The sequence below is a fragment of the Pipistrellus hanaki genome (assembly GCF_964339955.1).
Source record: "Pipistrellus hanaki genome assembly, chromosome: 12".
Classification (NCBI taxonomy): domain Eukaryota; kingdom Metazoa; phylum Chordata; class Mammalia; order Chiroptera; family Vespertilionidae; genus Pipistrellus; species Pipistrellus hanaki.
In genome coordinates, this window is record NC_140514.1 from 16,935,843 (window position 1) to 16,956,933 (window position 21,091).

A 21,091-nucleotide genomic window follows, 5' to 3' on the forward strand; every position below is an offset into this window, starting at 1 on the left:
GTCGATGTTTCTCTCTCATCCATGTTTCTAGCTCTCTATCCCTCTTCCTTCCTCTCTGTGGAAAATCAATAGAATATATTAAAAAAGAAAAAAGATGGCACTGGCTTTTAGCCATAACGATATTCTCTGGGCGTATTTGCAGGCAATGTACGAAGTAGCCGTATCCTAAACTTCCACATGGTACATTTGTTTAGTATATTAGAATTCACAAAGCCTGTTCAAAGCACAGTCATCCTAGGAAAGTCCTATCTTCATACTACTGACAGGGGAAAATAATCTTCCCTCTCTGGGGTTATAAAATCTCCCCTCTGGGCAAGGTTGGGGAGGCCTGATAATGAATTTATCTGGAGATACTGCCTCCCGTAAACTGGAGTTCCAACTGAAAAGTGGTTCTGGAATCCCCACACACACACCTAATAACACCACTGCTTTGTTGAGTAAAAAGGCTACATTTTACATAGTTTCATGCTGTACATGCTCGATACTTCCCTATTTTCACCCACATCCAATTTCTCCGTGTCATTCTAACATACCAATTTCATTGCGCCATTGCATCACTCAGATTTTTCACATTCTCTTGGTTTATTCACTCATAAAATGAGCTCATGTTTTAAGGTTATTAAAATAATGCCTGGTACATATTAGGTGCCATATAACTGATTAAGAAATAAGAATTTAATTCAAACTGAGCACCTCCTGCTAATACTAGGCAATGCTCTAGATGTAGGTTATATGGTAGTAAACAAAACAAACATGGCCCTTGCCCTTAGAGGGTTTGCAGGGCTTATGAAGGACCATGCGTGTCTTATTCATGAAAATTTAGAGCTGAGAGGATATTGGGCCACCTAATCCCACATTTTGCTTATAGGTAAGAAATCTAAGAAGGCAAATGACTTCCAAAGCCCTAAAGCTGGTATGAGTAGTTAGTGGTACACAGGAACCCAATTAAACTGCCTCAAAAGAACCCATTGTAGCCCTAGCCAGTGGCTCAATGGTTAGACCTCTGACTTACCTACCAAAGGGTTGAGGTTCAATTTTCAGTCAAGGACACATACCTGGGTTGCAGGTTTGATCCCCTGCCTCATGTAGAGGCAACCATTTGATGTGTCTCTCACATTGAAGTTTCTCTCTCTCCCTTTCCTTCTCCCTTCCACTCTCTCTAAAAACCAATGGGAAAAATATCCTTGGGTAAAGATTAACAACAACAACAAACAGACATTTCTAATAGGTTCTACTTGTTGAATAAATGAAAAGCTAGAACATCAAAAAGTCTTGGGCCAAAATGACTGGAGTTACGTTTTTCTGCCCGTACCTTGCATGAAAAATATGGTAAATTGCCAACCCATTCCCACTTCATTTTTTACCTACTTTTAAGACCACCCAACACTGAATTGAAATTTTTGATAGTTCAGGCCTGGCAGGTCAGGTTTATCTTTGCACCATGATAAAGAACAGTGAACAATAAAGACCATTGACAATTTTTAAACTTATTAAGACATTTAGGAAACTTTTCTTTAAGAAATATTTAAAAAATATATATATATATGCTATTCATTTTTTTTTTTTTTTTTTTACAGAGAGGTAAGAAGAGGGATAGAGAGCTAGAAACATCGATGAGAGAGAAACATCAGCTAGTTGCCTCCTGCATACCTCCAACCGGGGATGTGCCCGCAACCAATGCACATGCCCTTGACCGGAATGGAACCTGGGACCCTTCAGTCCGCAGACCGACGCTCTATCCACTGAGCCAAACTGGTTTCAGCAGAAATATTTCTTTTTTAAAAATATATTTTTATTGATTTCATGGAGGAAGTAAAAGGGAGAGATAGAAACATCATTAATGAGAGAGAATCATTTACTAGCTGCCTTCTGCATAAACCACACTGGGGACTGAGCCTGCAACCTGGGCATATGCCCTGACTGGGAATCAAACCAGTGATATCTTGGTTCCTGGGTCGAGGCTCAACCACTGAGCCACACCCGACTGGGCAAGAAATATTTCTTGCTAAAATGAAAATAAATATACTCCAAAATTTAAAATAAGCCATTTTGGTATTGGCAGAAGAAGGGATTAAGTGTTTGTGTGAAGGTTTGAGGGGGAGACAGACCTTAGGAAGAAGATGGAGGGAGAGGGACTGGGAAGAGAGGGAGAAAAGGAGACAATGAGAGAAAATGGGCACCAACTGGTATGAGGGACACATCAGGTGGACCACGGGGGAAGGGTGGGCTGGGGAAAGGACATGTACCATCTCATCTCAGTCACTACAGACTAACAGTTCTCCCTACTGAGAACTTGTGTTAGGGAGAATTTGCATCAGTGATTTGCATCAAGGATGCTGAGAATGAGCCTTTAGTTAGGAGACTAATGGAATGGAGAGAAGGAAAAGAAATTGCTCTGTCTCATCACTTTAAAAGGGGTAACTTAAGCCAAGCTGGTTAATTTTCAATGTTTTCTACACTGTGTGTATTAAAAAATATAGATTCTTATTGATTTCAGAGAGGAAAGGAGAGGGAGAAAGAGATAGAAACATCAATGATGAGAAAGAATAATTGATTAGCTGCCTCCTCCACGCCCCCTTACTGGGGATCCAGTCCACATTATGGGCTTGTGCCCTGATCGGAATCAAACCGTGATCTCCTGGTTCATAAGTAGCTCAACGACTGAGCCACGTGGCTGGGCTACACAGTGGTTTAATAGTCCTCTAATTCAGCTTTTCTAAGTCTCCTTGAGTGTTCACCTTGTATCATTTTCAGGAGCCAACCGGGAGCCAACTAGGTAGGCGACCAGAAACCTGTGGTTGGAACTAGTCCTTTTGCACTTTTCCACTTGTGGTTGGAGGCGTTTATAGCGAGTTTTTGGTCAGGTGGAATTCAATCAAACCCCGTGCTTTTCTTACCAGCTTCTGCACCTCCTGCAGGACTGGACCCAATACCAAGACACATCCCAAAGGAGCAGGCACCTTAAAATTGCCTTCCACAGAGCAAACAAGAAATGCCTGGGTTCTGTCGCTTTTGTCCAAGGCACTTTCACCTCACGCTTCCAGAGCTTTAGGATTTACCTGGAGGGTTCACGTGCTTTGAATCCATGGCAACAGTGGCATTCCATTTCTACTATCAACGGGGACCTGGCACGAGCGTTTTCCTCTTTCGAGTTTTCTTTTTGAAATGTCCATCGTGGCAGTGGAGAGGGGTGGCCCTAGCGAACAAGAAGGCTTATTATTGTTACACAAAAAAACATCTCAGTCCCTGTCCACACCCTGCACCCAGCCTCCAGCTCTCCCTCCCAGCCGCGGCTCTCAGACCTCTGATTACAGCCGAGGACTACAAAACAGAGAATTCTGGGGGCAGGAAGTGACGACGTGGCGCAAAGCATGCTGGGCACCGGCGGGCTCGGCTGGGGGGAGAAACTTCTTCCTCTTAACGTGGTTTGAGTATTGGGCGCTACCAGTGGTTTTAAGCGGCTTTTTCTTTTTCTTTTTCTTTTTTCCCCTCTCGTTTTTGAGGATCAAACTTCGAGGACCACCTGGTTTGAGGACGGCTTTAAGTGCCACGCGGCTGCAGGAGAGGCCAAGAAGTCTGAGCTCGTTTATGCGGCCTCCAAACAAACTTTAAGAGTACTTTGTGACCCATCGGCCGGAGAGATCCTGCAGACAGAGCCAAGGAGCGAGTGGGTGCAGAGCTGTTTCCCTTTCCAGTTCTTGGCTAAAAGTGGTGTGGAGTGGGCTCCTCTGGGGGAAGGAGAGCAGAGTGGAAGGGTTTGAGCATCCACAGACCGGCCTTCAGAGCCCGCGCGGCGGCGATCTGGACCGGGATGCGGGTGGACACTGGGCCCAGCTTTCAGGCCGAATGGTAAATTCTATGTTATAACTGTTTTTCTGATATGGAACTGGAGGCAAATGACAGGTTTTCTTTACCTCTAGGCGGTGGAGATTAGGGATTTGCTGGGGTGGAACGGATATTAATCCGAACTGGTGGTGCTTTTAGATCTAGCCAGATGGCAGCCGTGAATGAATGGACGAAGAGAGGCCCCTTAGAGTGGCACGATTACACTTACAAAGAAGTCAGAGTGACAGCAAGTGAGAAGGACTATAGAGGATGGGTTTTAACCACAGACCCCGTCTCTGCCAAGTGAGTATGGGTCCTGCTTCCCTGAAATCATGACACCCCTTTGTGCTGCTTCTCATATACAGACTCAGAAAGCGGATAATGAAAGCCTAATTATTCCCATATAAGAATTTTATTGTCGCCCTGACTGGTTTGGCTCAGTGGATAGGGCATCGGCCTGCGGACTGAAGGGTCGCAGGTTCGATTCCGGTCAATGGTATGTACCTTGGTTTCAGGCACATTCCCGGTAGGGGTAGAGGGTGTGCAGGAGGCAGCTGACTGGTGTTTCTAACTCTATTCCTCTCCCTTCCTCTCTGTAAAAAAATCAATAAAATATATTTTTAAAAATACCTGCTTAAAATTTTTTTTTTTATTGTCTTTGAATCTAAATGCAGCTCTACCTATGGATTACCTTGTCAGACCAACCAAGTTCCTAGAAACGAGACATTTAAAAAAAAAAAATATATATATATATATATATTATTGATTTCAGAGAGGAAGGGAGAGGTATAGAGACAGAAATGATGAGAGAATCATCGATCATTGCCTCCTGCACGCCCCACACGGGATCGAGCCTGCAACCCATGTGCCCTGTCAGGATCGAACAGTGACCTCCTGGTTCATAGGTGGATGCTCAACCACAGAGCCATGCCAACGGGGCGAGACATTTCCTACTACATTTTATTGTAACTCCAAGTAATGCTTTCACTGCCTTTCACAATGAGTGCTTTAGGCTGGACAAAAGTTTAGATGCTTAGGACCCTCAATGAATGCTTACTGAGCAAGTGGAAACATCTGGTGGTGAGAAGAGCAGTCCCTATTATTCTAATGACTTGCTGGGGTTGATGCCTCCTATTCCATTGCTGCTTCCACAGTTTTAAGGGCCTTTGGGTTTTTCTTTTGCAAATCTTCTCTGAACTTACTTTTCCTCCGAAGCATTGTCCTGGTGAACTTCCTTGAAGATGGCAGCATGTCTGTGACCGGGATCATGGGACACGCCGTGCAGACTGTGGAGACTGTGAGTGAAGGGGACCAAGGAGTAAGAGAGAAGCTGATGCATTTGTTTGCCTCTGGAGACTGTCAGGCATTCAGCCTGGAGGATCTGGAAAAGAGAAGGAACAGCCTGAGGAAATGGCTTGAGAAGAACCACATCCCGGTCACTGAACAGGGAGATTCGCCAGGGACCCTCTGTGTGGCTGGGGTCCTGACTATAGACCCACCTTATGGTCCAGAAAACTGTAGCAGCTCGAATGAGATTATTCTGTCCCGTGTTCAGGATCTTGTTCAAGGACATCTTGCAGCTTCCCAATGAGAAGCCAAGAACTATGGGTGCACTGAAATAAGACTAATATTTTTTCTTCATAAAATGTCTTGAATGTTAAGGCCGTCATACTACAGGACTTTAAAGGCACACAGTGTGTGTGTGTGTGTTTTAATTTTTAAAATCAAAGACGTGGATTATGAATGCTAATAAGTGTACTGTTGCAAGGATAACATCACATGCAACAAAATTAGCACAGGGACATTAGGCTTGTAAGTCCTTCTGATGGAGCTATACCTCCATTTTTATTAGGCAAGAGGTGTATTTGGAAAAATGCAACATGTTGAACATAAAATGCATTAAGTCCTTTGCACTAATTATGTGTGTCCATCTAAAATTTTTTTTGGTGTGTGTGTGTGTAATAATGAAACTGCTTGAAACTTGGAAGTTTTGACTAGTGGTAAAAATCTTAACACACAAACCATATAACCCTCAAAGCCTTTAAAGTGAGAGCAAGTTAATATCTCTGAGGGAAAAGGTAAATGTGACAGGTCGCCTGCAGCTGAATTCAACTCAGTTCCTTCACCCGCCCCGTTCCTCAGGGTAGGCTTCCCAAGGGGGGTGGCCAGGACTGGCTGGGAAAGGCAGCTCAGGTTATTAGTTTGGGGGTCTTTCCATGGGCAAGTCTAGAATGACTGCAGGGTCAGATTAGAACTCCAAGATCCTGACTCCCTAGGACGGGGGGTGAACAAAATTTGGGCCCCTGGGACAAATCCAGCTTCCTACCTCCATTTGTTAAAACATTTTTAAAAATATATATTTATTGATTTCAGATAGGGAGAGGGAGAGATAGAGACATCAATGATGAGAGTGACTCATTGGCTGCCTCCTGCAGGCCCCACACTGGGGATCCAGCCTGCAACCCAGGCATGTGTCCTGACCAGGAATCAATGATCTGGTTCATAGGTCGACACTTAAACCACTGAACCACACCAGCCAGGCAGTACCTTTTTAATTTCTACATATTCATTTAGTCTTTTCCCTCCCATTTCAATAAATCTTTATTGTTCATATTATTACAATTGTTCCTCTTCCCCCCACCCCCAATAGCTCCCCTCCACCCAGTTCCCCCCCCACCCTCTGCCCTTAACCCCCATTGTCCTCATCTATAGGTGGACGATTTTTGTCTAGTCTCTTCCAGCACCCCCTCTCCTTCCCACTTGAAAAAGACAGCCACATACTCAGTTGCCAGCCCTCTCCGTGCATGCGCTCCTCCCTACCTCTACCTTCCAGTCTCTTGTGCTTTTTTCTTCCCTTCTCGTTGTAGAATTTCCACTCAAGCCAGGCTTCCTGTGGTTCCAGATGATGTCTGTTTTGTCTTTTAGTTTTAATTTTGAAGTTGTGCGAGGCAGCAGTTCAGGTGTTTACCTATGCCACCATCTTGGTTTTCTCTCCAGTCTTTTTTTTTTTTAAAAAAAATCTTGATTGTTGAAAGTATCACATATGTCTCCCCCCCAAAAAAAAATAAAAAAAAATAAAAATCAGGCCTTCCTCACCCTACTGTCTGAATCCATGGACAATTTGTATACACATATGCATACAAATTCTTCGGTTGGTCTCTTCCCACCCAGCCACCCTTCCCTGCCTTCCCTCTGAGATTCTGGAGTTCCATGCTTCTAAGTCTCTGGATTTATTTTGTTCATCAGTTTGTTTTGTTCATTAGGTTCCACACAGAACCTTCAGAGGCTCTGGCAGGGGGTTATGATATTCCTGATTGGATTTACTCAAGCACACTTTGTTGTTACCCTGTCTTTCCTGTGTCCCTGCTTATCTTTGTATCCTGAGTTCCCAGGGTGACGGGCACTCGGCACCTGTTTAAGCTGGTTATAGTGAAACTATTAGTATAAATGTGGGAAGAATTTCTGTGGACCCAATATGGTTTCAAAACTAGACAGGCAATAGCACACATTAGTTATAAACGGAACAACTGGCCTCTTGTTGACTAATCAGATTGCATGCTTCAATTAGTCCAGTCTTAGCCAGGCTTACTGTACAAAAGGACAGAATAAAGGTTTATGGGCTAGAAATAATGGGGACGGCTGGAGTTTACATGGGACAGTACACCGGTGAGTTTCAGAGACAGAAGGGTAGCATGAACAGAAACATGTAATTGTGGATTGTTTTGTGCTGGGCCTATAATCTGGATTTGTTTCCTCCTCATGCGGCTAGTCCCTTGCTGCCCATTGTACAGCATGGCCCCTGATTTGCAAACACATGTCTCTTAAAGAACGTAACACAACTTTTGACATTTAATCTGGTAATCTTACTTATAATGATTTCCCCAGTTCAAACTATAGAAGGGTTACTATTATAGTCCCTAATGAGGCTTGATGTTAAATGTAAACTTTTTATAGTCATTCACCTAGAGAACTATATACTCCTTTTTAGTCCTATTTGTGTTTTAGTATATTGGACAAAGTCTACTAGGTTGGACTCTTTTAAGATAACACAAAGATAAGGTAAGGGTGTGTGTGTGTGTGTGTGTGTGTGTGTGTATTTTAAACATTTTAATGTGGGCCTAAGTGTGAGAACCCAAGTTTCAAGTGGAAAGTGTTAGCAGTTTTAGTGTCACGTATGTCATATCTTCAAAAGGCACAATTTTAACTTATTTTCACATTTTCAAAATAAGTGTTTTAAAAATCAAAATTTAATGGTGGACCTTGTTTTTGTTTTTAGCAGTAGGATATTTTAAAGGATATCTCTACCCATATGTGCATGGCTTTTCTTATTGGTACATAGAATTTTCTCAAATAATTTTTTGTTGTTATTCTTCCCCTGAGGATATTTTCCCTTTTGAGAGAGAGGAAGAAAGAGAGGGAAAACTCATCAAAGTGAGAGAAATACATTGATTGGTTGCTTCCCGCATACCCCCTCCTCCCCCTCCCCCCCGCACTGGGGTCAGAACTGAACCTGCAACCCGGGTAGGTGCCCTTGACAGAGAGGTGCGCTCTAGCCAGGTATGAGCTCCAGGAGGAAGACAGAGCTAACGCTTTGTCAACCTTTGACCACCTCTGTAAGAATGTTTAGCTCTTCTAATTTTCTAAGAACTTCTCGGCTAGACATAGTACAAAACAGTAGTGCAGACTAATTTTGTAGCAAGTATTTTATTAATACGATTCCCTAACTAGAATTCAGTAAGAGTAAAACAAATATTTAAGAAAACATCCACAGAGTTCTTAATAACATGAACACTACGTGCTGATCACTTTGTTGGGGCTTCGAAATCCAGGCCACGTGAAATACTCTCCTGCATTTTGACCTTCAATCACAAAGGAGTAATCTTATCTCATAGTTCATAATTTTAAGAGTTTTGGGCTAAGGATTTTCTTATTCAAGGTGTCTCAAACCTTCTCACATCCGGGACATCTATGAGGATAGGATTTGTGCATCTGTATGCGGCTGCAAGTAGCCAGTCCAAGAACAGCTTTCCGAGGGAAGCCACTTCTCAGCACTTGGAATGGGGAGTTTTGCTGTCAGCTCTCCCGGCTGTGTGCTCTGCTGCAAACGTGTCACCGGTCCCCACCGCTCTAGCAAGGGCAGCGTGACTCCACGATAGCACCAAGAGTCAAAACGGCTTTTAAAAACTTTTTTAGAGGCTCAGTGCAGTTTTTGCCTTCATTTTTCCTAAGTGTCCAAGCCTAATCATCTTTGTCATCTGAGCCTGGTTTCAATAGCGAGTCAGGGCTTGGATATTGTCTGCACTATGCTTACGTGCACTGATGCTTAAATATGCCTCATAATGATCAACTTGCACAGTCTAAGAGGCTTATTTAACTAAAATAAAATCTGAAAAAGGAACACCATTCAGGTGGTTTTCTGTTTTTTAAAAATATACTTTGATTTTTTACAGAGAGGAAGAGTGAGGGAAGGAGAGTTAGAAACATCGATCAGCTGCCTCTTGCACAACTCCTACTGGGGATGTGCCCGCAACCAAGGTACATGCCCTTGACGGGAATTGAAACTGGGACCTTTCAGTTCGCAGGCCGACGCTCTATCCACTGAGCCAAACCAGTTTCGGCTGGGTGGATTTTCTTGATTAGTCTGAATATTAGCTATGGTATGAAACCTGAAGGCTAGCCAAACATGGGAATATTTTCCCACCCAGTTTTTTGGGGTTCTTCTTGGCCATGCTGATAAATGCCCAGGAAAAATATACAAAATGCCAGTGCCCCATTAACCTACGTGGTGGCTGAAATAAGCAGTCTCATGGAAGGTATTTTTATGGTTGTAAATCTGATACTGGCATGGCAACCCTTTCTCTCTCAACCACGTCGACTTTGCTCTGAGAATACCATTAAAATTCCTTTTGGGTAATGTGAAATGTGGCTATGAGATCCGGGTAGAGTTCAGAAGAGAGTCATTTCTAAACGGAAAACCTACAGGAGAATAAAGACACCCAGACTGTTCTGCTTTTAAGAATTAGAGTGTTATGGATAAGACCAGCTTGCATTTTAATAACAATTAAGAGCTCATTAAGTTTGTTTTTTTAAGGCTTACCTTCAATGAGTAAAAATAAAAAATCCCTCACAAATCAAGTTTAGTCTGTAGCCAATAGCCTACAATGAAATTTTAATCTTTCTTGCTCACATGATTTTTTTTTTCTTCTCTGTCCTAACGTCTCTCAGTTGAGCCTGTATGATAGAAATAACAATCAGTATCTCTCCTCATGCCCCTATCTCACCCCAGTAAAAAGCAGGAGAAAAAGAATATGCAGATTAAGACGGAATACACATTCACTTGTGTGCTATCGGGCGCATTTCATCCATTCTAGGACCGTCGCAGGGAGAAAGACAGGCAGGCTGGTTTGCAGACTGTCTTACCACGACACTCCAGTTGTGCTGGGAGTGCCCACGGCCGTGAGAAGTACGCGGTCCGGACCAGTTCCCTAAGGGAGTGCGGACCCTCGGCAGCCTGGGCAGCGCAGGCCCCGGGCTCCTGGGCCAGGGCCGGCCCCGCCCGGAGCTTGAGTTGGAGGTAGAAGCTGCTGCTGCTTGTCCCAGGTGAACAGGAAGCAGGTGAGAAGCAGGCACCCTCCTGGGACGGGCCTCTACTGTGTGGTGACGAGCTTCACAATGGTGCTGATGATGCGGGACCCTCGGGGGCACGTGCACAGGTCCATGCTCGGGTTCTTGATCTTGTCCTGGAGGAGCTGGTCAAGCTCGCAGCGCAATTCCTTTACCAATTCAGCCACCTAGGAGGGAGAGCCGTGTCAGCAGTGCGTGACCAGCAGGAGAGGGAGATTATCGAAGGAAATGCCCCAGTTATTACCATTATTTGAGACTCCTGGTATGAATTTTAACCTCATTAGTGGGGTGGGTGGGGGGGAACTAAACACATTTTCATTCTAAGAGTTCTTTTTAAAAAAAAATATATATATTTTATTGACTTCTTTACAGAGAGGAAGGGAGAGGGATAGAGAGTCAGAAACATCGATGAGAGAGTAACATCAATCAGCTGCCTCCTGCACACCCCCTACTGGGGAGGTGCCCGCAACCCAGGTACATGCCCCTGACCGGAATCGAACCCGGGACCCTTGAGTCTGCAGGCCGATGCTCTATCCATTGAGCCAAACCGGTTTTGGCAATTCTAAGAGTTCTTGATGCAACAAGAGGAACATTCACTCACTGTGAGCTCTGATATACTAAATGGGCTCCTCTATCACATCTCATTGAAAGAAAGGCTTTTATATAGTGTTCTCCGCATTAAAGCTTGGCCGACGTTTATAATTTGCTCCAAGAAGAGAAGCTGGAAAATGGAGAATTTGAAAAAAATCTCTTAGCTTTGGGCTACGCTTTATGCTTTTGTGGGGAAAAAGCCGCACTTTTATGTTGCTTGTGCTGATGTGTCAGTGGCCCTGTAGACAGACGTCTCCCCAACATCTGCCTTGCCCCTCCCCTGTTGTTCGGATCCTGATCTACATCAAACAGGCTCAGCCATCCTCGCCAGGGTGAATGGCTCCGGTAATTCTGGTCTTAGCGCCCATGACATTCCTTTGGCCAAGAGCTGGTTTAGGAGGAGAAGGTCCAATGGAACTTTTAGGAAAGGATGTAAGCTGGACAGTAAGCTGCATGAGGTCAGGCCTCATGCTACCTGCAACCCACAGGCCGGCCAGGCTTTACGGCCATTGAGTTGCTGAACTAAATCTCCTCGGCCTGGCCTTTTTGATCTGCACTGTCCAATATGGCAGCCAGCAGTCACATGTGGCTAATATAATGACCACATGAAACGTGGCTGGTCCAAAGCAAACTGTCCTGTGAATGTAAAATACACACCAGAGTTTGGAGACTTAGTATGAAAAAAGAATGCAAAATATCCCAATAGATTTTTATATTGATTACTAGTGGCCCAGCACACAAAACTCCTGCACATTAAAAGGGAATTATTTAGAGGAAATATTTTAATATTGCTATTTGCCCTTTCTCTATAATAGAACTGTCAGAGATTAAAATTAGAAAAATGTATGTGAAAATAATAAATAATTTAATAATAAACAGTAACAGCCTCACATTCCCTGGCCTTGCCATGCATGCAGCCTCCTGTTGATTGTCTTTGCGGCATGAGGGTGTTATGACCATTTGCATATTAGCTCTTTATTGTATAGGCTGTGTTGAAATTAAAATATCTTAGATGTATTAGGTTCCTTAACATATATTAAGAATAATTTTACTTCTTTCTTTTTACTTTTGTAAAATGTGGCTACTAGAAAAATTAAGATTACATAGTGGCTCACATATTTCTATTAGATTGTACTGCTTTAGACTTTACAGTTAAATGCACCAGTATATTCCCTTTATTTGAGTTGGTGCTTTTGTTTCTGGCAACATAAGATTTCTAACAGATGCAAGTGTTAAACTGAATTATTCCTTAAACATATGTACTGCTCTTAAATGTTTTCTGCAGGCTCCACATAGAGCATAACTGAGACCTGAGAATAAAAGAATCCAGATCCCTGACATTTTATTAATGGTAGAGGTAGACTCGGTGATTTTATTTATTTTTGCTCATCTATATTTTCTAATTTTCCTTTGGTGAGCACATTATTTGCATGTCAATGAGGAAGGTCCAACACCTCACTCAGCTTCCATCCAGAACGGTTCCCACCAGCCCAGCCTGGGCTCACCCCCTCAGGTGTGCTGCTGGGAGCCTTACGAAGGCTCTGCCCCTGGCGTCACTCCAGCCTCAGCCTTTTGAGTATCTCACTGCAGACCCATCATTCACCCTTAACCAGCTCTGCTGGCCTGGGTCCCTGAAGGAATGCCCCATACTTCTTAGCATCAAAGCCCTTCGGGGCTTCAGATTCACAGGATGGATCTGTCCTTACCTGATGGGAAGCAGCTGCAAAACGAATCCAGCCATCATCCAAGGAGACGACAAACTCTCCCCTTTGCAGCTGCACGCTCACTTGGCCTCCTCCGAACAAGACCAGCGGGTACACAGACACCATGCTGCAGTCGCGGATGAACACCCGGCTGGTTTTGATCTTCTCGTGGTACAGCAGGTAGGGGCTGTCAAAGTATCTGACCTGGAGCATAAAACCTCAGGTGATGACAGCGATGCCACTGATAACACGAGGGGACCTCCACCCGTCCCACAGATGCAAATACCACCTGTCAGCGACGTACAAAATCATCTCCGCTCTGTACCTTTCCAGACTTGTATGTGCAACTACCTACTTGACATCTCCGCTTGGGATCTAATAAGCACATCAAATTTCTTATGTTCAAAAGAAATTCTCGATTTCCCCCTCCACACAGTATTCATCATCTAAGTAAATGGCACCCCCATTCACCCCATTGCTCAAACTCCAAAAGAGTCACCCTTGATTGTACTTTCCCCCCTCACTCTATCTACCTCATTGCTAAGTCCTGTCAGCTCTGTTTTCTTTCTTTCTTTCTTTTTTTAAATATATTTTATTGATTTTTTACAGAGAGGAGGAGAGAGGGATAGAGAGCTAGAAACGTCGATGAGAGAGAAACATCGACCAGCTGCCTCCTGCACACCCCCTACTGGGGATGTGCCCGCAACCAATGTACATGCCCTTGATCGGAATTGAACCTGGGACCCTTCAGTCCGCAGACCGACGCTCTATCCACTGAGCCAAACCAGTTTCGGCAGCTCTGTTTTCAATATAGAACTGTGACACGTTCTGACCACATCTATAGCCATCCCCTTGTCCGAACCATCATTACCCATACAGACCACTGCAGTGCTTCCTAAGCCCTTGCCATGCTCCTTTGCACCTTTACAGCTTTTATTCCTCACAGCAACCAAACACAAATCCAGTTAGGGCTCAAAATGCTCAATGATTTCCCAAAGACAAAATCCCAGATCCTTGCCATGGCTCACAAGGTCCTACATGACCTGACCATTGCCTGCGTGTCCCAATTACCTGCCACCCTCACCCTAGTCATCCCACTGCACTTGCCCTGGCTGCCAGCCTGCACTTCCTGGAACACACCAAACATGCTTCCTCTCATGGTCTTCGCACTTCCTTCCTTTGCTGGAATGTTCTCTTTAGATACCTGCATGGCTTGCCCTTCCCGGCCCTTAGGATTTGCTCCATGGTTTGTTCCCTAACCACTCTACGGAAAACAGCCCCTCTCCTCTCTCTCAGTCTCTCTGACTGATTTCTCTTCCTAACATTTGCCACCAAGCTGACATGGTTTGCTTACCTGTCTTTGCCCAGTGATGCTGCTGGGCACAGCAAGGGACAGAGCACGGTTTGGCTGAACTTAAGGGACTGTTTCCCACCCCACTCCACCCGGCCTGTCTGACCTGGTAGTTCACTGACGAAGGGTGAATGTGCACATAGCCATCATTCTTGGTGACAAACTTCAGCTCATCTGACTTTGGCTGCGTTCTGACAGCTCCAGTGCTGGTCTTCTGAAACTTCCCTTCTGGGCTTTTCACCTAAACAATAGGTATTTGTAAAAATAGATATTTAAAATGTACATTTTCACTACAGGCTGTATTCCTTGGCACAAAACCAGACTTGTTTGAATGCCTTTGCTGTTTCCTCCCTCTCTCACTTAGTTTCCCTTTGAAAGCAATATAAGAATGTTTTTTGCTTTTCTGTTCAAACCATCAAGAAGTGTGACTTTGCCAGGTTGGTGTGGCTCAGTGATGAGTGTTGACCTATGAATCAGGAGGTCATGGTTCGATTCCCAGTCAGGGCACATGCTCAGAATGTGGCTCAGTTCCCACTGGGGCTTGTGCAGGAGGCAGCCAATCAATGATTCTCTCTCATCATTGATGTTTCTATCTCTCTCTCCCTCTCTGAAAAAAAAAAAAAAAGTGTGAATGAAGGTACAGTAGCACTGGGTGACTACATCACACAGCAGCCATGGGGAGAAACTACTTTAATATTTCAGGTTTGTACTAATTATCAGGTACAGAGATCTGGAATCGGCCGACTATCAATCTCAATCCCACATTTCCAAATGAATTTCTTTCAAAACAGCAAGAAAACATTGCATGAACAGAAAAAGAAAATCATGAATAAACAGATTAGTCTATTTGAAAAAGAAATTGAAAAGCTATCTATATATACACACACACACGAAATATATATATGTATTATAAAAATAATACACATTGCCAAAACCGGTTTGGCTCAGTGGATAGAGCATCGGCCTGCGGATTGATAGGTCCCAGGTTCGATTCCTGTCAGGGGCATGTGACTTCATGGTAGGCACATCCCCTGTGGGGTGTGTGCAGGAGGCAGCTGGTCGATGTTTCTCTCTCATCAATGTTTCTAGCTCTCTATCTCTCTCCCTTCCTATCTGTAAAAAAATAAATAAAATATATTAAAAAAATAATAATAGTTTTCCCGTATAAATAACATATTAGAAAAAAAGAAAATAAAGACTTCCTGTAATCATCACATAAATAAGAAATAATTAGCATTATTATTTAATAAATATAATTTTAGTTTGTCTGTTAGATTTATGTTTTATACTGTATGTAGAAAACTATAAACACAATATAAATACTGATGTACATTGATACTAATATAGGATCATTTTCTATAAATATACTTTTTAAACTTAATATATTGAGAACTTTTTCCAAGTTTTTTGGAACAAATATTTTCCTAAAACATAATTTCTTTAAAAAAAAAAGCAACACCCCACATAATTCTTAATGGCAATACAGTGGTCTTTGGCAAACCACTGACTTGTTTGACTTTGTTCTTAATTTAAGGTTAGTCCAGGGAAATGTAGTCAAATCAAGTTCCTGTCTAACAAAGAAGGATAGTCATTTAGGCACAGGTTGGCTGAGAAAGTGACATACATGTCCATTTTAATTCCTGGAATGTCATTTCAGAAGGATTAAAGAAGCAACCTATTTTATACAATATATGTTCTTGAGCAATGCATCTAAACAGGTTTAAGGAAATGAAGGATTAGAAATGTACACTAAGTGTAAAAGGCTGTGTGTGTATTTGCTGAGTGAGATGATTAATGCTAGGACTTAACTTATATCCTTGGCTGCAAGAGAGACAAGCTGTGGGAGAATCCAGGAAAGCATTGTTACCTGCACTACGTTTGGATACAGAGCAGCACACAGCATTGCGGATATCAACTTGGGGTTCTCAGCATTGGAATTCGCCTGTGAGAGAAATGCAGCATTAATTTCATAAGTAATGTGGCTACTTTTGTCTGTGCCCTGGGACTTACCATTATATGTCACTTGATTTCTATCTTAAAACAGACAAAAGCATTTAACTTCTATCCCTGTGCTAGAAAAATTGTATTTTCTAATGAAAAGTAGATCTATTGGAACACATCCTCACAGGACCCTCACCAAGAAGCCAATGGAAACTCCTCCCAGATTTCTGCAAAGCAGCCACAAAGACCGTGTTCCTAAGGCTTAGGAGAGAGAGATTCTGGTTCATGAGATGTTCACCATCTCCAGAAAGTACTAACTTCGGTTAGAACAGAGTGGCATCAGGTTCATCTTGAAGAAGTGTTCTTCCTATAGTGATACAAAAAACTATTCTTGGTTGGGAAAAAGCTGGTCTGATTTAAGAAGACATTATTGGAAAGTCGATTTTACCTCTTATGGATTTATCAAGAATCATGAAATTTAAAAAACAAAAACCCTTCTGGTTTTTGTACCTGACACTTATTTGTGATAAGAAGAAAAGATTGCCACAAAACCACTGCTCATAGGTGTAAGTGAAGGATGCCTACATGCGTTCCTGAGTTAAAATACTATTCATATGCTAATTAAAGAGAAGTAAGAGCTAATTATACATTCTTCACCTCTTCTCCTGTGGCTTCCAGGATACCATCTCCTCCCAGGGCCCTTTTCTCAATCTCTCTGGCTCTGAGTCCCTCCTTCACAAAGCCTATATCTGATAGCAGTTCAGTAAATTGTCGTTTGAGGCTGGCCATTTCCTGAAAGAAGTGGAAAAGGTGTTTAAGCAGGGACATCAACGTATCAGAGGTAAGGTGAGACAGTCACTCATTATTTCAGTGGACAGTAATGAGGCTCATATGGGTTCATCAAACAGGCCATCCCCAAAAAGGCCGTTTACATGTATGCAAACTGGCAGGGCTAAATAGTTACGTACAGAGAAATCAATAAGTGACGAAAACCCCAAAGATCATTTATTTACCTCTAGATTACATTGAAAAAATCATGTTCACCGGCTTTTGGATAGGTTTGATTTTCCTGGAATTTTCCAGGTCAGCAAACAATGCAGTTCATTTTGTTTGGGACCTGACGCCCGGTACTGTGACACTGCCTCGGTCTTCCCCACCGGCATTTCCGCTCAGGTCCTCCTGGTTCTTTACCTGAGCCTACAGTGTTAGGTTCTGCATTCACCACTTTCCCTTTCTCTTACCTTGTGGCCTCGCTGGCTCACATCTTTCCCTGGGGATAGGAATGTTATTAACTGGTTTAGATCTAGACCCTCCTTTTTGTAGCTGAGCACAAGTATGAGAAAGAAAAAGCCCAAGCCGCCTTCTCTTCTGGCTTCTGTTCAAATATAAGCTGCACATCAGACAATAGAAAAGGAGATAAAGACGTCATGGGAACTGAGAGCGAAGCAACATCATCCTGTCTCTTGATGACAATGTGTTTTCTAGGAAGGTCTGAAGTACACATGGAACATGGTAAAATAGAACCCGGAGTTAAATATGCCATAAATAAATACATGTCTTTAATTGCCTTCTTGTTAAAGTAAGCTAGAGTTTAGTGAAAAGAGGGAACTCTGTTTGATGGACCTCATAGAGCACAGCAAAATCTACATGTATCCTGAAAAAAAAAAATTAGTAAAAAATGTAATTGAAAAGAAATACAATTTTATACTTAAAAAACCTAACTGGCCAGAGGAAATATTTATTATTGCATCTTACATATAAAAATGTCCTTTAGATTAGTGTTCTAACTCTTGCTGTGTGTGAGAATCACTTGGTCAACAACAGCGACAGTAAACCGATGCTGAGGCCCTACCCCTGGAGATCCGATGAAACTGGCAGGGGGTGGGACCTGGGCATTTTCACTTTTTTGTCTTAAACCTCCTCAGGTGAATCTAATGTGCAGCCATAATTGATAAATTATTGCTTTCTATGTACTTAGAATACAGCTAGAACCTTCGCTTTCTCAAAACGCCTCACTGGAGCACATCTAAAGGCAGAGGGGAGTGAAGGCAAATACTGGGATACATGCATTTATTCCCCGAGTCTTTACTGAGCATCAGCTGTGTGCTAAATATTGTTCGAGGCCCGGGGGATAGAGCTGGACAAAACAGATAAGGTCTCTGCTCTCATGGAGCCTCTGGGATAGAGCGATACATAGTGTCAGGTACCGGTTTTGTGTTCTACTCCAGGCCACCTTTTAATATGAAAGTAACTCTTCACCCTTCCAGCCTCAAAACCTTGGAATAAAACATTACCCAAAGATGTGCCCCGTCAGTATCCGGAGGCTTGTGCCACTTTGGAGGGGGATCTAGAAACACTGTCACAACAGAGGACAGGACCCTGCCTGCTGCCACACAGAAGATGATAGACCTTTTTCTTTCCTGTGTACTTATTATTGGCAAGTAGCCTCCGGTGGGCATAAGGAAAACTCATGAGGAAAATCTGGTTCAGTATTCATTCTTTGGTTTGAGGAAGAGGATAGAGGTTAAGGATGTTCATACACCACTTTGAGAACCTGCTGAAAGCATGATTGCTTTCTCCCAGAATAAGGCACATATGTATAAGCTTATGATTTTGCATACAATTTTAGGCGATATGGATCCAGGTTAAGAATACCTAGTTATATCTACATGTAATACTTTAAACAATAAAGAATTAAAAAAAAAAAAAAAAAAGAATACCTGGTAAAATTACTGAAAAAACCGACTTCAAGTAAGCAGTCACCTTTGGAGTACTTATATTTCCCATCCTCCCCTTAAGGAAACACAAGCTCACTGTGAAAAGGAAGAGGTTTAGCACAGAAGGCCGATGGTATGCATAGTTCAGGAGTGTGTCTCACACAGCTGGCGAAGCTGAGCATATTCCAGAAATAACATTTTCAGTGTCAAGGCAGGACACACCAGGCTAAGTTGCAGCACCCTCTGACCCTCTGCCACAACAGAAAATGAATGAGAACAAACTGACACAGAACCCACTCACCTGGAGAACTCTGCCCGACAAGAAGTTCTGTCTGCAATAGTTGTAACTTGCTCGCATACCTTCTTTCATACTCAGCTGCCACCCCTAAATGTTGAAGAAAATCAAAATGAACTTTCTCTGTCTTTAGCGCCAGCTCTGGAATAATCCTCAGCTATTAGGTTATATACTTACCTTATATGCTTGTAGGAGGGCCAGATAATCACTGTTTGCGAATGCAAATTCTAACTTTTTCTGGTTAGCTTCCTCTTTTTTATCCCAGGGAGACACCTAAATGAGGAACATCAGATTTGAAGGACACATTTCACTTCTGGTTTCACAGGGACTTTCCTACTGCTGAAGCAAGTGCCTCGGGAAGTGTGTTGTGTGGCACAAAGAGTGCTCAGTGGCTGATTATAGACATTATCATGAAATCGGGCAAGCTACCACTATTTGCCTTTGTGAGTGTCTGCCATCCCAAATAAGCTCTACTAGGTCTTTCAGTTCCTGGTGGCAAGATGTCATCAAAGAGACACTCATTCTGAAAGCTAGATCTGAAATCTGAAGTTCTAACTTTTCAAACACCTTCCTTTTTAGGAGGCCAGTGGGAAAAGGATTATATTTGGGAAATTAACATTATGCTTACAAAACCTAGCAAAGGACAGATGCTGAGTTAAGGCTAAGGATGATATCAGTATTTCTAATGAACACCAATATTTCTGTATTCCAATAAAGCAAAGCAGCCAGTGAGAAGTTTATGTAGACGATCTGAGACAGAGGTCTTACTCACAACAACATCGACCCATATGCCCCCGAGTAAGCTACATTACCCACTCGGGTCCTTGGTTTTGCTATTTGTTAAATGAGGGGACTGAACTAAGATCTTTTTTAAGATCTATGTGTTTACAATTTCATGAAATATAACATTAAAGCTGAGTAAAATGGGTATATTAATCTATTCCCCAATCTCTCTGAGATAAGCCACGGTGAAAAAGGCCAAGTGACACTCTATCCAACAACAGCAGAATATCCATTCTTAAGTCCACATAAAATACTCTCCAAAACAGACTATATGCTTGGCCGTAATTCAAAGCTTAATAACCTTTAAAGGACTGAAATAATACAGAATATGTTTTCTGACCATAAGAGAATGAAATTAGAAGTCAATAATGGAAAAAACTGGGAAACTCATAATTATGTGGAAATTAAAGAACACATGCCTAAATAACCAGAAAAACTAAAGTCAGAAATCAGGAAATTTGAGATGGAAACAACCACAAATGTCCATCAAGGACTGAATGCATAAATAAAATGTGGTATATTCATACAAAGGAATATTATTTGGCCATAAAAAGGATGAAGTACTGATACATGCTATAATATAAATGAATCTTTAAAGCATTATGCTAAGTGAAGAAGCTTGTCAGAAAAGACCACATATTGTATTATTTCCTCAACACGAAATGTCCAGAAGAGGCAAATCTATGGAGACAGAAAGCGGACTGGTGGTTGCCCGGGGCTGAAGTGGATGGGAGGATTAAACGGAACTGGGGAGGAATAGTTATGGGGTCTCTTTATGCGGTGGTAAAATATTCTAAATCTGACTATGGTAACGACTGCACACAGTATTAAAAACTACTGAGTTATACACTTCGGATAAATTATCTATAATAATAAAAGCATAATATGCTAATTAGACTAGGACATCCTTCCAGACGGCCTTCGGGAAAGCCGCGGCGGGGAGGGCTGAGGCAGAGGCGGCTGCCGTGGTGGGCAGGGGCCGAAGCAAAGGCAGCCGCAGGGGGCCCAGCCTCTGGCATGAATTTTGTGCATTGGACCTCTAGGATTTCAATAAAGCTGTTAAAAAAAAGAAGTGGTCCAGTGTATTTACTCCCTAGTAAAATCATGCAGAGGTACCTTTTACTAGTACTTGTTTGCATTTTCTGATTTTCCTATAATGAGCCAGTTTAGCAGATATAATAAAAAAAATTAGATTATTTTAATAAGTTAAATCTCCAGTTCTTAATCTTCATTTTGGGCATGGATTTGAGGATCAGATAAA

At 42.6% G+C, this 21,091-nt stretch overlaps 2 protein-coding genes and 1 long non-coding RNA gene across 8 annotated transcripts in view; 1 reads left to right on the top strand and 2 right to left on the bottom strand.

The window, feature by feature from the left end:
• Window positions 1-1,541: 1,541 nt before the first annotated feature.
• Window positions 1,542-3,293, bottom strand: LOC311631433. Its single transcript, XR_014796585.1, has 2 exons — window positions 3,060-3,293; window positions 1,542-1,773 (listed from the first exon to the last, which is right to left on the bottom strand). It is a non-coding gene; the product is annotated as an uncharacterized lncRNA (long non-coding RNA).
• A 68-nt stretch (window positions 3,294-3,361) lies between these two features.
• Window positions 3,362-5,745, top strand: GEMIN6 (gem nuclear organelle associated protein 6). Of its 4 annotated transcripts, none has more exons than XM_084901545.1 (3): window positions 3,362-3,667; window positions 3,985-4,128; window positions 5,041-5,745. In XM_084901545.1, the coding sequence occupies exons 2-3, from the start codon at window positions 3,995-3,997 to the stop codon at window positions 5,414-5,416; spliced, it is 510 nt and encodes a 169-aa protein (XP_084757671.1). In that variant the 5' UTR covers window positions 3,362-3,667; window positions 3,985-3,994; the 3' UTR covers window positions 5,417-5,745. The 4 variants fall into 4 exon arrangements, with proteins under 4 accessions (XP_084757671.1, XP_084757670.1, XP_084757672.1 ...); XM_084901544.1 differs by having other exon boundaries at window positions 3,382-3,849; XM_084901546.1 differs by having other exon boundaries at window positions 3,382-3,667; window positions 3,921-4,128.
• A 2,765-nt stretch (window positions 5,746-8,510) lies between these two features.
• Window positions 8,511-21,091, bottom strand: part of DHX57 (DExH-box helicase 57) — a 44,434-nt gene continuing 31,853 nt past the window's right edge. For all 3 annotated transcript variants that reach the window (XM_084901474.1, XM_084901473.1, XM_084901475.1), the window contains exons 18-24: window positions 19,225-19,320; window positions 19,054-19,137; window positions 16,693-16,827; window positions 15,962-16,036; window positions 14,201-14,335; window positions 12,747-12,947; window positions 8,511-10,616 (exon numbers count right to left, since the gene is read on the bottom strand). In XM_084901474.1, the coding sequence (XP_084757600.1) occupies window positions 10,473-10,616; window positions 12,747-12,947; window positions 14,201-14,335; window positions 15,962-16,036; window positions 16,693-16,827; window positions 19,054-19,137; window positions 19,225-19,320 (870 nt within the window). In that variant the 3' untranslated portion in view covers window positions 8,511-10,472. The remainder of the gene's footprint in view (window positions 10,617-12,746; window positions 12,948-14,200; window positions 14,336-15,961; window positions 16,037-16,692; window positions 16,828-19,053; window positions 19,138-19,224; window positions 19,321-21,091) is intronic.

Excerpts from the sequence above, each read along its gene's own strand:
- GEMIN6 (XM_084901545.1), top strand. The coding sequence starts at position 3,995 with ATGGCAGCCGTGAATGAATGGACGAAGAGAGGCCCCTTAGAGTGGCAC. Across the intron at positions 4,129-5,040 it reads ACAGACCCCGTCTCTGCCAA|CATTGTCCTGGTGAACTTCC; the intron begins GTGAGTATGGGT and ends TTTCCTCCGAAG.